Source organism: Pezoporus occidentalis, unplaced genomic scaffold, assembly GCF_034315485.1.
Source record: "Pezoporus occidentalis ecotype Australia unplaced genomic scaffold, CSIRO_AGI_Poc_V1 ctg7, whole genome shotgun sequence".
NCBI lineage: Eukaryota > Metazoa > Chordata > Aves > Psittaciformes > Psittacidae > Pezoporus > Pezoporus occidentalis.
Window position 1 is genome coordinate 4,950,344 of NW_026916052.1, and position 15,079 is coordinate 4,965,422.

Consider the following 15,079-nt stretch of genomic DNA (forward strand, 5'->3'; position numbering starts at 1 on the left):
CCTTTCCAGAATCTGTGCTGTATTTTCTATGATTCCAAGCTCTCGGTAGGTGTTAGAAGAACCCTGCTCTTCCCCAGCCAAAGGTTAGCCACAGGCATTGGCACCATCATTTTAATGTAACTGTTGAGTCCTCTCTTAGAATTTAGGAAGGATCTCAGCAGTATTTTAAGCTCTGAGGGCTCATTTCATCTGCAGAAGAGATATTTAGTTTTCTAAAATTCCAAATAAATAGGAGTCAGCTGTGTATGTTTGTATATAGATTAAATACACAGGTGTATAAAATGATGGAAAGTAAAACCTGATCTACTCCATCTATCCTATTTTAATTTGGAAATATATTTGGGAAAAACATGAGGACGCATGAGCTTCTAAAAGAGGTTGCACTGATCTGGGAAAAAAATATAAATCCCAGTGCACATTAAGAAAGGCAAATTTGATAGTTCATTTAGCAAAGGCATCAGTGCCCGCAGACACAGAATTTTTACAGGTCTGCTGGATTCCACCCTTTAGAAGTTTTTGTTGTTGTCAATCATAAATTTGTAAATGTTGCTCTTGTCCTTATTTTGACTTTTCATATTTAATCAGTTTAAAGTATATGCAGATTACCTAGATCCCTCCCCCCTGTGATTCTTTCTGACTAGCAGTGCATTTATAGTTAAACAAGTGAGGCATTTGGACTGTAGTCGTTTTGATTTATAGCAGCAGGAACAAAGCGAGAGAGTACAGACGTCAGTGCTGCTGCTGCTGATCTGGCAACAGAGACTTCCTAATGCACAAATTACGTCTTTTACCACACAATTCCCTTTCTACCCTAACTAGAGACAGGGAAGCATGCTTATTTAATGTTATCTATACAAAGGTGTATGTAGAGTACTGACTGGCTATTATATTGCTCGTTTTAGGCATACAGTTTGTATTTCACCATGCTTTCTGCATCTTGAAATGAATTTTCCATAATGGCAAATATGCAGTAATTCAGTTTTCTTGCCTCTTCAGGACAGAACAGTCAAGTGTGAGTTAAAGACAATTGTGGAGGTGGCTGTGGTGCTTTACCCATAGAGTCACTTGCCCCTGTGAAACTGTTAAGTCATTGTCTATAGACCACCAAAATGTCATGGTGTGTAGTCCACATCTGACCCTGGAGGCCTTTGAATAATTACCCCACAGATGAAAGGCTCGAGCTGTTCATGCTTAGCTCCCTGCACCACTGAGTGGAAGGAGTACTGTTTTGTAATTAATATCAAATATAGGTGGTGGAAGAAAGTAAGACTTCAGAGAAGACTTTGTCTCAGTGGTAACATTTCGAATTCCAGGGTGGAGTGTAACTGTCTATTCCTATTTCTATTTGTATGTAAAGATCCTGCTAGTTTTCCTTTTCAAATGGTATGGAGTATACCACTCACCAAAATCCAGACTTGTCTCAGCTGGATAAAACAAAATCTTCTGGCAGTCATCACACCCAGGGCCCAGGCATCACATAGCTTTGGTTAATAGGTGGCTGCATTTCATTAGTGGCTGGAGTGATTCCTGTGCATATAGCACCATAGCCTGTATATCTGTTAAGCCTTTAGAGCACTCTGGGATGAAAATAGCTCAATGCAAAATAATGGTCTCAATTTAGCCCTACAGTTTGTAGCCAAAGCCTTGGAGCAACTCCTAAGGCAGAGCAAGACTGACTTTTTTCAAGCCTGCTCCTCCAAAGGCAGATCCAGTATGTGCAGTGCTGTGTCCTGTGCAAAGGCAGGGAGCCACCCCCATCCACTCAGCAGGCACTGCTATCTGGTGCCATGCTCACAGCAGCAACTGTTTCTGCACAAGCAACAGGCCCCTGCCTGCTCTGCAGATATTGTTCTACCTTCAGTATAGTATAGCATGCACTGACACCAGCTACCCGTGCTTACACAAGGTCATCTTTTAATGTGGGAAAACAAAAAGCAAAGTCATCCTTATTAATATGTTCAAGTGCATCCTATTTATCCTATCTCCCATTTAACATGCCTGGATACTGAGAGTTGCATCATTCACACCACTAAAAACACACACAAATGAATTCCAAGGTTGGCTTTGCTGCGCTGAAATAAAATAGTGAGAAAAATTATAAAAAGCACAGTCATGGGGTAGAATGTAAATAACTGTGGGTGAAGGCGTGTGATTTGCCATGCAGAGACTCTGCAGGAGCCATGCCTAATGCCTGCCCTTCATTCCTCACATGTCCAGTTACTGGGGCAGATTGCTGAGCTGCTCACGTGCTCAAATGGCATCCGGGACAGTGAGCCTTTGAATGTCTTACTGGATTCCTTCAAAACCTCAGTCCTGTGTGGCTTTGTGAACTATCTGTTAAATGGGTATTTACTGGGGAGAGCCCGCACACATACAATTAAGTACAATGCAGCTGAATGAAGATCTAACGTAAATGCAGTTTTAAGCATAAGCTGGGTATTAAAATGTGTAAGTACATTCCTGTTGTCATAAGGATCCCTGTTGCCAGCTAGCATTGTTTTTATGATACCTGGTTTGTTTTCCTTTGTTTCTGTGAAAAAAATGCAAATAACAATAAGCTTCAAATGCACAGTGAAGCCTTTGCTGTGCACAAGTTATTCAGTTGTTAGATTTCTTTTTCTTTTCAGAAATCTAGCTTGTGGTCTAATTGCTTGCCCTTTTAACGTTTTTTTCCTTTGTATTTTGAAGCCAAATGGTTATTCAAAGTAGGTGGCGCTGCAGAACTGAACTGTTTCCGAGACTTGCTTTTTGCATTGACAGAGAAAAAAAAGATTTGCTACTCTATCCATGCAGTTGAGTGTGGAGGGGAGCAGGCGTAGGTGCTGCTGGGAGGATGTACAAATGGCTGTGCTTCATAGCACTGAGCTTTGGACAGCACTGGCTCGTTTGCAGTCTAAATTAATACAGCTTTTAGGCTGCTTTAATTTATCTGGCCAATCCCTGACCTCAAACGACCTTTATGTGCTGCGAAGGTGCCAGGAGGTGGAAGCTAGTTTCGGGTTCCTTGCGGGCAGCAGCAGCAGGGAGGTGCAGGATCGGTTCCAGCTGCTCAACGTCACCAAGGATTCCTGCATGGGAGGGCAGCGCTGCGCCATGCCAGCAGCACGCGCCAGCTTCGCAGCAGCTTGGCACGGCTGCAGTTAAGCTGAATTGAAACGGGGCAGGGCTTGGCAAGAGTACGGCTGCACACTCTGCCAGCCAAATCCAGTGACGCCTGAGTTCGCTGATTCCCATTGACTTTAATAGGGCCTGGGCTGTTGTCCCTCTAGCCTCAGCTAAGCACCAGTACAATGTGAAATAGGGCAAGGCCCGACTCCACAGACATCTCTTCTGTGAGCTCTTTTGGGCAGCTCTTCTGTCAAATTCTCCTGCGGAAAAGAGAAGGGGTAGAAGGAGATAGGGATAAAATGTAAACAGATACGGTTTGGGTTTAACTGTGCCCTTAAGACTTCTCTCTGACCTTGATGGGCAGAGGAGGGATGTGGGCAGGAGGCTTGCGTTATGTATGCAACTAAGGACACAGGCAGAGCCACCATTTTATAACCGTTATTCTTCAGAGCCCAGGGCTTGGTGATTAATGGGGGGAAAGGGGGGCGGGAAGACACATGATAGGGGGAAGAGGAGAAATAACAGTGGGTGTGCAGATAATGGAAAAATGCTGAATGAGTAGGCTATTATAAAGGGGAAAAGGAGGAAAAAACCTCAAAGGGTTGTTTTTCTAAGGGGAAATCCGTTATAATACAGCAAGCTGCGGGTGTGCTGGGTATGGCCTCCCTCAGCGCCTCAGTGACAGAAAGACCGTTAGTGCGGAGGGGGTGGAGTTGGAGGGGTGGCCGATACCTGAGAAAACCCAGCTTAAGATCTATTTATTTCACAGGACCCGCGTGAAATAAGTAAATTAAATGGTAATTATTCATCGAAATTACTATTTTGAAATATCAAGAACGGGGGCAGGTGGTGGAAGCACACTAACACACACACACACACACACCCCGCAAGAAACCGTTAACTGTGAACGTGCCGCTGGCGGCAACCGCCAGGCTGATTTATAAAGCGTGATCGTGAAAATAAATAAATAAAACCCCATTAAGGCGTCTCATTGAGGAAGAAAAAAAAAGACAAACGGGAGAAAGGAGGGGGAGCGGGGGGGGGGGGTGGGGGTAGCGCAGAGCCCCGGTGCGTGTCACTGAGGCAGCATTGACGCAGGCAGCTCTGACGGCAGCAGCCGCCGCGGCGGGGACGGCGAGAGGCTGAATGGGAGGGAGCGCGCAGGAAGGCGCCCCTGGCAGCAGCAACCCCCCCCTCTCTTCCCCCGCTTAATGAGCCGCTCCGCGCGCGCGGGGGAGGCTCTGTCAGCCCTCGCTGCGGCGCTCATCGGTGTGCCGGGCACGAAACGTCGGGAGAGGGGATGTGTGTGGGGGGGGTTGAGGTGTGTGTGGAGGGAAAGAGCGAGCCGCTGCCTCCTGGCCCTCCCTCAGTGTGTGTGTGTGTGTGTGTGTGTATATGTGTGTGTATGTGTGTGTATGTATGTATGTAAGTTTACCTCAGAGCTACGTGTGTCTTTCCCGTCCAGCTCCGCAGTGTATGTTGGTGTGCGGCACTGTGGGGTTATCTCAGCATGTATCCTCCTTCATGGATCTGAATAGTGAAGGCTGCCTGCTGTGGGTAGGAACTGCTGATTTTCTGTGAGCTGATGCTTTACAAGTTGGGAAGCAGAGGTTGGCACAGCTGAAAACTGGCTGCTTGTCCCTTCAGTTTGTTTCTTGCAGCTAGTAAGAAGCTTGGGGACTATGGCCTTTAGGGAGGATAAAATCATCTTTACTGAGAGCTTCTTAAGGCTTTTTCCATGCAGTCTCTTCAGGGTGCAAAAGAGAATGATAACTGTATTGCTGATAAAAACAGAAGATTCAAGTTAGATATAAGGAAGAAATTCTTCCCTGTAAGGGTGGTGAGGCTCTGGCACAGGTTGCCCAGAGAAGCGGTGGCTGCCCCATCTCTAGAAGTGTTCAAGGCCAGGTTGGATGGAGCTTTGAGCAACAAGGTCTAGTGGAAGGTGTCCCTGTGGATGGCAGGGAGGTTGGAACTAGATTATGTTAAGGTCCTTTCTGACCAAAACCACTCTATGATTCTATAATACAAACACTTAGGGTCTGCTTGCCTTCACAGCTGACTTTTTTCTGTGTTAAGAAAGGGGAACTTGAATCCCATTCCCAGGCTATTCTCTGCAACTACCATGTAATCATTTGTCTTCAGGGCTGGAAGACTTTTCACAATAATGGTAAAGGTGGCAACACTACATTCTTTGCTGTGCTTCTCTGCCTTTGGTGTTCCAGCTGCTGTTAAGTAACCCTGAAAATACCTCGTCTGCGTGACTGATGTGCTGTTCCTGATGACTGCTTAGAAAGGACCTCATATTTTGGGGTCATCAGTCTGATAACTTCCAGCTCTGCATTCACTACAACCTTTTTATCAAAAGGACAGTATAGGAAACAGTTTTTCCCCTCTGTCAAGCAGGATGATTTCTGAGGGAAGCCCAGATGTGATGCACAGGCCCTGACTGAAAAACCGGAGGCCTATACAGTGCCAGAACTTGTGGAAGGAAACTAAAAAGGTGGCTGCTGGTGGCTGTGTCCTAGCCAGTAGTAAATCATGCAGTATGTTACTTTTTCTTCAAGCAGGAAGGACATACATAGGAGCACACATGAGCCCCTGCCATCTAACTGTACTCTTATACCTGGCGGAACAATCTGGGGGCTTTTTGGTTGAATATGTAGATTAACACTGATGCAAGAGGAGAGGAGACTCCTTTCTTTCCTCCTCTCTGCTCTCCCTTGGGAGGTCTTGGTTCTCTACTTTAGGTCCTTGTTCTTCCAAACTTGCAGAAGCTTCCACAAGACAAATTCTGTCTCTGAAGAAATGAGGTTTGCTGAAGGTTTTCATGGATTTTTCAAATAACAGGTAGTATTTGGAACATCAGTGAGAGTTTGTGACTATGAGTGTTTGTGTTTGTTGCTGTTCCTACCTTATGGTTTCACTTTTACACAGATGCTAGTAGTGAAGAAGTGCAAATGCACTAGTGTAACAGTTCTTTCAGCCAGATACAGTTTGCACTGATGGTTATATAAAGGTGAAGGTGTAATGTTTGATTTTGGGAAAAAAAACCCTAATCAAACAAAACCAACCCCCCCCCCCCAAAAAAAAAAAAACAACCAAAAAACCAAACAAACCCCAAACAAAACCAAAGACACAAAAACACCCTCACAAAACTACATTTAGAAAAGCCTGAATCTGTTTTCACTAACTTCACTGGTGAGGAAGCAAATGAGAAGTTACGGAGCAGCATCACAGGTTCAGGTGCTGGACAGAAACCTCAGCATGTGTCCAGTCCAAACTCCTACTTAAAGCAGTAGGTGAGAGACTGGACCACGCTGCTCAGCTAAACGTGCCCTCTTTTCTCATGCACAGCCATTTTAGAGTATGTCTTGCAGAGCTGCCACTGGTGATAGGTTTGAATGGTAGGAACCAGGTTCTTCCTTTTCTCACTTATGCTAGTTTTGTACTTTCTGGGAGTGGATGCAGTTACTCCAGCTTTATACTAGTATATGGGAGAGAAGAAACCAAGTGCTGTCAAATCAAAATGAGAAAGCTCTTTGTGTATGCTCACTGAATTGCATTTTAAATATTATAAATATTTTGTTCTATCTTCTAAAGTTACAGTGTATATTGACACTATCATACATTTAGTGTGTATTTTAGTTTTCATTTTTTCTTTCTGTTACCAAATATATTCAGATAGAGATATCAACAATTATTTTTGTAGGGGGCCTACAAGAATGCTGGAAAGGGATTTTTTTACAAAGGAATTTAGTGAGAGAAAAGGGGGCAATGGCTTTAAACTGAAAGAGGGCAGAATTAGATTATACATTAGGAAAAAATCCTTCACAATGGTGGTGGTGAGGCACTGGAACAGGCTTCCTGGAGAAGTTGTGGCTGCCCCATCCCTTGGTTGCCGCATCCCAGTGTTCAAGGCCAGGCTGGACAGGGCTTTGAGCAACATGGTCTAGTGGAAGGTGCCCCTGCCCATGGCAGGGGGGTTGGAACGAGATGATCTTTAAGATCTCATCCAACCCAAACCATTCTATGATTCTATGAAAGCCAAAATCATAAGGATAGATGATTTGCTGTAGAGTAGAATTCAAAATAGGAGCTACACGTGTTTCTGATAGAACTTGATTTTGTTCTGAGTTCCTTAAGTGAATGGTTAAAAATCATTGGAAATACAGTGGAGCATATCTTGCAGAAACATGCAGTTAGAATTGATTTTTTTTTTCCCATCCTTCCACAGAAAACTGTGAAGAAACAAAAAACTGTAGGTTGGACACCATTGCAGGGGTTTAAAAGCATAACTCCTGTGAGCCACGGGAATGGTTGAGATACAGCTTGAAAGCAGAATTAAAGCTGAATGAGCAATAAGTGGAAATGATGTGAATTTCCAATGCTGGAATTACTTGGTCTAAAATTTTGCTCCCACCCCCTTAGGCTCTGTGCGACAAAACTTGCAGGCCAGAGGAAGTGGGGAAGCAGAGCTGGTAAAACACTTTGATACTCCTTAGACACGACAGTTTCTCTGGTAGAATGGCCCCATTATAACCCTTCAGGCTCAGGATGCTCCCCTGGCCCACCTCCCAGCCTAATGCTGGGCTGCCAGAAGCAGGCACAGAGCCCTGCACTGGGCAGCTCCCTTCTACCACAGACTCTGCCAGCATCTTCAGGGGCCTAGCATGGGCCTCCGTGTCTTGCTGTAGAGACTTTTCTCTGCAAAGGAGGCTATAAGGGAAAGGGCTATAGATGTAAATAAATAAACAAACAAGAAGACAGATCTTGGATCTTTGGAAGAAAGTGTCATGGAAAATGGCAGGAACAAACCCCAGAGTGGCAGCGTTTGAGGACAAGAGACTTCTACAAGCTCTTTGCTCCTGTTCCAGCTCTTTTGGTTACCTAAGGTACCAGAAATTATTTTTCAAGCATATAGTGTTTCACATATCTCCATCAAAGAAATTCTCAGTACTGACCTAGGACTGGCCTCGAGTGTAAGAAACCTAGAAACTTGTGAGCAGAATGATCCACTATCTGTTCTACAAAATACGACACAGTTACATCACATCGATACCATAGACACTGACAAGGCAGGTCTATGCTTTCCTAGCTGGATAGGGGACAGAGGATTTTTTTCTCCCAGGAGCAAGGGAGTTGTGAAATTCCTGACAGAGAAACAGAGGAGGAAATAGCTGGAGCAGAGACAGCAAAGGGGGGGAAAAGTTCTGGAGCTGCTGCCACTAGGAAATGGGGAAAGTTTCTGAACACTCCCCTCTCTATCTCAAGCAGTAGCTGCTGCCCTGAACACGTCCATCCTACTTATCAGCAGGGTGTGTGAAAACCCAGTAAACAAATTCGCAGTTCTGAAAATTGCTAAAGGCTCAAATAAGCCACCATATTTTTTACAATTAAAAACACTGCTATACAGTGATAGGTAGGGTTTATGAGGAGATATGGATCAGAACTTGATGGCCATATGTGCTGAACAAGTATAAAGGGTTTGCAGAAGTAGGAAGTCAAAGTGGACAAAATAACTTTATTCTGGAAGGTGAGAACACCCATTTCTCTCTAACTTAATAGAGGAAATTCAGCTAGGCCTCTGTAGATTAATGCACTGATCTTCATCTGTTCTGTGAAATACAAAGATGAATGTTGTGACATTAGAGTGCACACTTCATGTTGAAAGAACAATATTAAACAATAAACAGAGAGATGGCTTTGAATCTTGACACTGACTTAGTACCACCTTTCTTGTAGTGCTGAATTTCAGATGAAACTTTCCAATGCACCTTTCACCCCCCTCCTTTGAATTGTTAAATTTCAAGACCCAAAAGGTTGCCATTTTTTGTAGTGTAAGAACTCAGGAACTGTGTCAGTCCTGTAAGTTTTCTTTGTGTTACATGTCAGCTTGTATTGTATGTAATGTCACTGCAGTGGGGCTACATGATCATTATTACTTCTGCATATTAGCTGGGGGAGTGGAAAAATGACAGATACAGTGGTAAGTTCTGGGAGCTGTTTTTAAATTGAGAAAGTGAGTGAAGCAAAAGAGCGCGTGTGTGAGAGATTTCAGTTCTAAACCTGCACTAAACTCTCTCCATGGCCTTGCTCAAATTACTTGTAAGACACTGTAGTTTTCAGCCCTATCAAATGGTATCTTACTGTGCAAGGATTCCCTCTGAAAGCAGTGGAACTAGCCAGGGATTAAGGCAGTAATCAAATGTGAGCAAAGGGGATAGAACAGACTCTTCACCTCTCTGCTGCTGTTTACCAATTTATAAAATGAGGATAATAAAATTTACCAACTGTTCTGGGTGTTGTAAGAATACATTAGCTCATGCTAGGAAATCACTTTGAAGACAAGCCTAATGTATAAATGCTAAGGATTCTGTCAAGATGGGCAGGAGTGTATTCACAGTTCAGGGACACGTACCAAAACAACGCTTTGAGTGGAGAGTGGGCTGTTGCCAGAATGAGGCTTTAATGATGCAGATGTCTACAATATATCTAAAATGCTGTGTTATAAGTCACCTCATAAAGCCATACAACGAAAAAACTATGAACTGCATGGGAAAAGTGATAGTATGGCACTGCATGAGAGATAATTGATTCATTGTGCTGTTCATCAAGAATTGGTTACATATTGCTGGCTCAAATAGTTCAGATCATACGTGTGAGAAGAAAGTAAGAGAAAACTAAGTTGCAACATAAGACCTCTCATTTTTATGGCTGCTGTGTTTGGTTATTTGCTGTGTCTGTGCAGGATGCATTGTACAGAGGCAGGTTTGCCTTAACCTGTGCTGTTCCTGTCTCCTCTGAACTTTTAATTTTCTATCCCTTTAAAATATGTTGCATTCAGACTGATGAGGCACTGAAAACTGCCACAAATGGTCCTTTGTGAACATGATTGACAGGCTAGGCTGGTAATGCTTTAAAAAAATAAAGCAAAAAGTAAAGTGTTTGCAAACTGAGCTATATTTATTGAAGGTCTTTTACCTGATGATTTCAGTTATTGACTCATGTGAGACAAATACCCAGTCCAGATCCATAAGCTTGAAAACACTTTGTCTATCTCCAAGTACAATTGTGTTTAGTAGGGCCTTAACTCCAGGTCCTTCTAGAATCCCAGAGTGAGGGATCACCAAGGTGATGTAAAGATTCCTCTTTGCCTTCACAAGTTTTAGATCAAGACCTAATGAAAAACTCTGACTTGATATACTGAATGCCACTTGTTTAAGTTTGGTGACAGAAGTCCACCAAAATCCAACACTTCTTGTAATCCCACCAAAAGATGTTACAGAAGTCACTGACAGTGGTAGTTGGGTAGCATTTAAATGAGTAATAGCATAGAAATTAGTTACTTTTCAGAGCATTAAAAATGAACTAACAGCAGAGGTCTTGTGTACTCTGTGAGAGTTTTTTCTTGAGGCCAACCTGAGTGATAGCTAATCACAATGCTAGGCAGAGATGGAAGGCAGCATTCATCTGGAGGTCGGAGTGAGAAGGATTAGAATTTTTGCATTTAGAAAAAAGATCAGTAAATAATGGTGATCAATATACCAGGAAACCCCCAACATTGGTAATGATTTCAGATTGGTACTATCCTAACTCCAAAAGCTTTCTCTTTGCTTTTCTCCTTTGGCTTGTCTGTAGCCAATCAGAAACATGCCGTCTTCTCCCCTTCTTCCGTCTCCCTCTGAGACTGTCCCAAAATGACATGAAGCACAGAATCACTTACAGACTGTGAGTAAAGGAAACCGTTGTTGGTGCAGGACATGGAAACTGGCACTGCCCGCTCCTTTTTTTTCTTCTTCCTTCTCTGCAGTTGTACATGTCAAAGAGTTTAACTGTGGAGAAAGGAGCTCCTTGAGATGGTCCCAATCTTGTATGCAATAGGATGAAATTTGGATAAGAGTGCTTAGGAGTAACTGGGTGGAAAGCTTTCCTTTGGCAACATCTCATGGAGAGAATGGAACAAAATCCTGAAGGGAGTTAGACTCAATTTGACTTGGTATAGCCTTAGATTATTGATCTTGGAATTACCCTGTTCACCTCATATCTACCCCCCAGGGAAAGGATCTATTCTGTATTTCCATCTCTGATTTCCATGTTACTGTAAAAAGCCCATGGTCTGTCAGCATGGTAATAATTTAGTGGAAACTCTTGTATAAAGAGAGATCTTGATGGGAACTTCCTAAAAACATAGATGTGGAATTATGCAGTGTCTTACATTGATACAGATACATTGTGACTTCTGTGTGCTGAATGGGTGAACAAAATACATTTAAAAATGTACTATAGCATAGCGTAGGATTGCCTCTAGAACTTGACAAATATATCCGACTCTGGTCACTATAAATTTTTAGGGTATCTCTCTGAAGGAAAGGGATGTGCTACTAGGTCCTGATAACCTCCACAAATCATTCACGAACACCTTGCTGAATCAGAGTGTATGAGAAAGCAAGCATCTACTGCTGATAATTTGAAAATCTCCTCCTTTATTATGCAGCCAAATCTCACCAAAGCCTTATGTGGGAGTTCATCGTAACAGATGCCGTCTGCCACAGGCCGTCATGGATGCCAGATTTAATGTCCATACTAGCAAGAGCGCCCTTATGCCGCCTCTCCCTCTTTGGCTCTCCTGTTCGCTGGCCTCCCCTTCTTAGCAACATAAACTTTGACAAGAGAAGGAACCCGGCACCTTGTGAGTTCTTCCAGCAGGCAGTGAACTTGATTCGGCCTTGCAGTGATACCATGTATTGCATCACCAGCGTCTGGAATTGTTCCAGCAAAGCAACTGGCTTAACGGTTTGGGCAGGTAGCCACTTACTTACTGCACGTAACCATCTGGAGGCCGGACAAGCCGTGCCCCAGGCCTGGCAAACGGAAAAATCCGGACACCAAGTGTGAGGCTGGGGATTAAATGAGAGAGCAGAACGCAGCATGCCCCGGGCATCTCAATGACCGGACCTGGCCGCGGACGCGGCGCGGCTCGGCCCGGATTGTGTGCGCCAGGGGACATCGGGATCCCCGATGTCCTGCCCCGCCGCCGACGCGTCGCCCACAGCCCCCTCCCCCGGCACCGACAACGGCGCTGCTCGGTGTTCCCCCAGCCCGGCTGCGGCCCAGCCCAGTGGCACCGCAGCGGCAGCGCGGACACGCGTGTGCCGGCGCAGCCGAGAGCGGAGCTGCCCTCCCCAACGGAGGGGCCGTGCGCGCTGCCCGCACTGGGAGCGCGGCGCGGTGCCGGCGTGCCCGCTGCCTACCGGGAGCCACGGGCTGCTGGCAGGCGGTGGCGTTACTTAACCCCCGCGCTGTCATCGCTCGGGAGGGGCTCCCGCCGCAGGGAGCGGCAGCCCCGAGATGCGGCCACCCCACTCCCCTACCCCCACGCCCTCCGCCGCGGCTTAGCAGGGTTCAGGAGCGCCGCAGCGATCCCCATCTGCGGCCAAAGCCGTGGGAGTGTGACCCCACATGGAAAGAAGCCCGCTCCCTCTCTCTTCGGCTTTATAATATATATATATATAATATATATTTTTTCCTTTATTCTTTGTAAGCACCTTCCAGCGCTAAAAAAAAAAAAAACAAACCAAAAGCCAAACAAAAAAGGCGTTGCAGCATACTATACATCAAGAATTTGCTACTGAAGAACATCTAGCCACGCACCAGAAACACTTCAGCATGTACCCGAGCCTAAATATATTTGGAAAGATGGGGGGAGGGCATTTTTACCCGGCTTTAATCACTGCCTGCTTGAAGAGAGACAGAAATAATTGAGACTGGAGGGGGGTGGGGGGGGGAAGCCTCCCCTCCCCCCGCCAGAGCAATCATAATACATTGAAATTTCCCAAAGTCTAGTCAGCTGCAAAAAATAAATGTTTCTGGAGCTAGAGGATCATGTTGCAGAACTGTGTGACTGCAAGACCTAGATTCCTTTCCCCTCTCCCCCGTCTCTTTCCTTAGGTGTTTTTTAGTATTATTATTTGTTTTGGGAGGGGAAAAAACATCTTCGCTTCAGTCTCTTGCTAGAGGTCCAGACTGCTTACGTCTGAGCGCCCCTTATCATTTCAGTGAATGGCAATTGCAGCCTTGGTGCTGTTATAGCAATGAAGCTACAGACGTCATTGCCTCCTGTTGGACGTGAGATGTGTCCAAGCATCAGCCCCTTTCGCTTAAGAAAAACTCTTTAACTTCCACGCAGCCGAGAGGCAGGCTTGTCTAAGATCCTGTGGACCCAACACTGTACCGATAGAGTTCTATTTATTTATATATGCCCATACACATACACAGGTGTGCATGTGTATGTGTGTTTGTACATTATGTATATAGAGAGACAGAAATAGATGAATTAAAGCCGCAGCTATATTGCAAGCTCCTCTCAAATATCCTGCTCGTCAGAGTAGCTCTCTGCATCGTTTTGTTAAAATCAGCCCAGCGGGAAAGCCATCATCAATCAATTTCGGGTAACAAGGAAGACTTGTTGAACACCTTGTTCTCCAGACCCCGGGAAGATGCTGGGCTGCTGGAGCATGGAAGAGCCGGGATTGTGCCCTGAACTTCACCCACTTGGCAGCCGCTGTTCCTAAACCATTTCCCCTCTCCTCCCCTGCCTCTTTGCTTCTCGGACTGAGAAATCTGCTCTTTAAAGTTGATCTGAAGGGGAAAGCAGAGACGAGCTTGTGCATAGTTTGGAGGGTAAGTTGTGTCCTCGCCCCCCCCTCCCCCATCCCCCCCCCCCCCCCCCCGCCCGCGAGTGAATAGCCGCTAGCCAGCTTTGAAATCGTCCAGGAACGGGGGCAGGTGGCGGGAGGGGGGGAGTGGGAGCGACACATCTGCACCCGGGACCGAAAGGGTTACAGACGGAGCGAGAAAGACGGACCGACCGACTGCGGGGGTACTGACTTCACGGCGGAGTTTGCCAGGTGCGAGTTATTCGTGAATGTTCCCAGCCGGCTGCGCAGCTCGGCAGCACCGCACCGCACCGCACCGCACCGCACCGCTCCCGCAGGTGCCGGGCGGGGTGGCCGCAGCCCGCCCGAGCCGAGCCGCGCTCCTGCCCGCAGCCAGCCCCGCGCCCTCGCCCGGCCCCGGCAGCCTCCGGGGAGCTTAGGATCCCCGGCTCCCAGAGCACATGACCCTTGCAGGGAATTTAGCCTCCCTGCACCTGCAGGCTCTTGTACATCCCTCCTCCTTCTCTGCTCGGGGTTTGCTTTTTAATCCTCTCATCCCCCCCCGCTCTCCACATTCCCCCCCCCGCCTCCCCATCCATTCAGCTTTTACCTTTTTTTTTTTAACGAGAAGGAATCCCAGCAGGGAAAAATACCAGTCAGATTCCTCCTTTCTCCCTCTCCCCCCCCCCCCCCAATAAAAAAAAAAACACGCACCACCCGCTAACATTCGGAAAAACAACAGAGAACTATTGCCTCTCTTTAATTTTCACTCACACACTCAGATGAATGAGCAAGTAAGGGAGAGACCTCAACAGCCCCTTTAGACGTGGGGCTGAATTGATGGGATTGTGATTTGTAGGATTTCTCCACTTAGTCCCTGCCTCCTACTTGCTCTTCAGCCACTCCAAAGTCTCTTCCCCTCTCTTTAAGCAGCGATTTCTTTCACTCTCTCTCTCTCCCTTCCTGTGTCTCTCTCCCTCACACTCTCCCTCTCCCTCCACATACACTCATCTCCCCGGAGAGAGAGAGAGAAGAGAAACTGAACTCCCAAACACCGACCAGATGTCGAAGAAACGCAAAGCCCTGGAGGGTGGCGGAGCCCGGCTCCCCCCCGAGGACCCCAGAGCCTGCTTTGGGGCCGGCGAGGAGCAAGGTAGGGCGGCGGAGGCCTACAGGTGGCCGGGCGGTTGGTTGGCAGCTGGGAGCCCACTGCAGGGGCACGTCAGCCTGGCAGCCTCCTGTAGCCCACCAACACTGGGGTGGCTTTGTCAGTTAGGCCAGGCTGCACTCACCACCGGGCTCAAACTGTAGGG

The 15,079-nt window shown here is 46.3% G+C and overlaps 2 protein-coding genes across 2 annotated transcripts in view; both read left to right on the forward strand.

The window, feature by feature from the left end:
- The first annotated feature begins 12,019 nt into the window (after positions 1 to 12,019).
- On the forward strand, positions 12,020 to 14,351 carry LOC134175698 (uncharacterized). Its single transcript, XM_062641927.1, has 5 exons — positions 12,020 to 12,560; positions 13,168 to 13,236; positions 13,274 to 13,386; positions 13,597 to 13,791; positions 13,885 to 14,351. The coding sequence occupies exons 1-5, from the start codon at positions 12,020 to 12,022 to the stop codon at positions 14,311 to 14,313; spliced, it is 1,347 nt and encodes a 448-aa protein (XP_062497911.1). The 3' UTR covers positions 14,314 to 14,351.
- A 101-nt stretch (positions 14,352 to 14,452) lies between these two features.
- Positions 14,453 to 15,079, forward strand: part of PDE10A (phosphodiesterase 10A) — a 369,917-nt gene continuing 369,290 nt past the window's right edge. The window contains exon 1 of the mRNA XM_062641801.1: positions 14,453 to 14,919. Coding sequence (XP_062497785.1) covers positions 14,829 to 14,919 — 91 coding nt within the window. The 5' untranslated portion in view covers positions 14,453 to 14,828. The remainder of the gene's footprint in view (positions 14,920 to 15,079) is intronic.

Coding starts and splice junctions, on each gene's coding strand:
- LOC134175698 (XM_062641927.1), top strand. CDS start 12,020: ATGAGAGAGCAGAACGCAGCATGCCCCGGGCATCTCAATGACCGGACC. Junction 13,237..13,273: donor GTCATTGCCTCCTGTTGGAC/GTGAGATGTGTC, acceptor CTTTCGCTTAAG/AAAAACTCTTTAACTTCCAC. Junction 13,792..13,884: donor GCTTGTGCATAGTTTGGAGG/GTAAGTTGTGTC, acceptor GAAATCGTCCAG/GAACGGGGGCAGGTGGCGGG.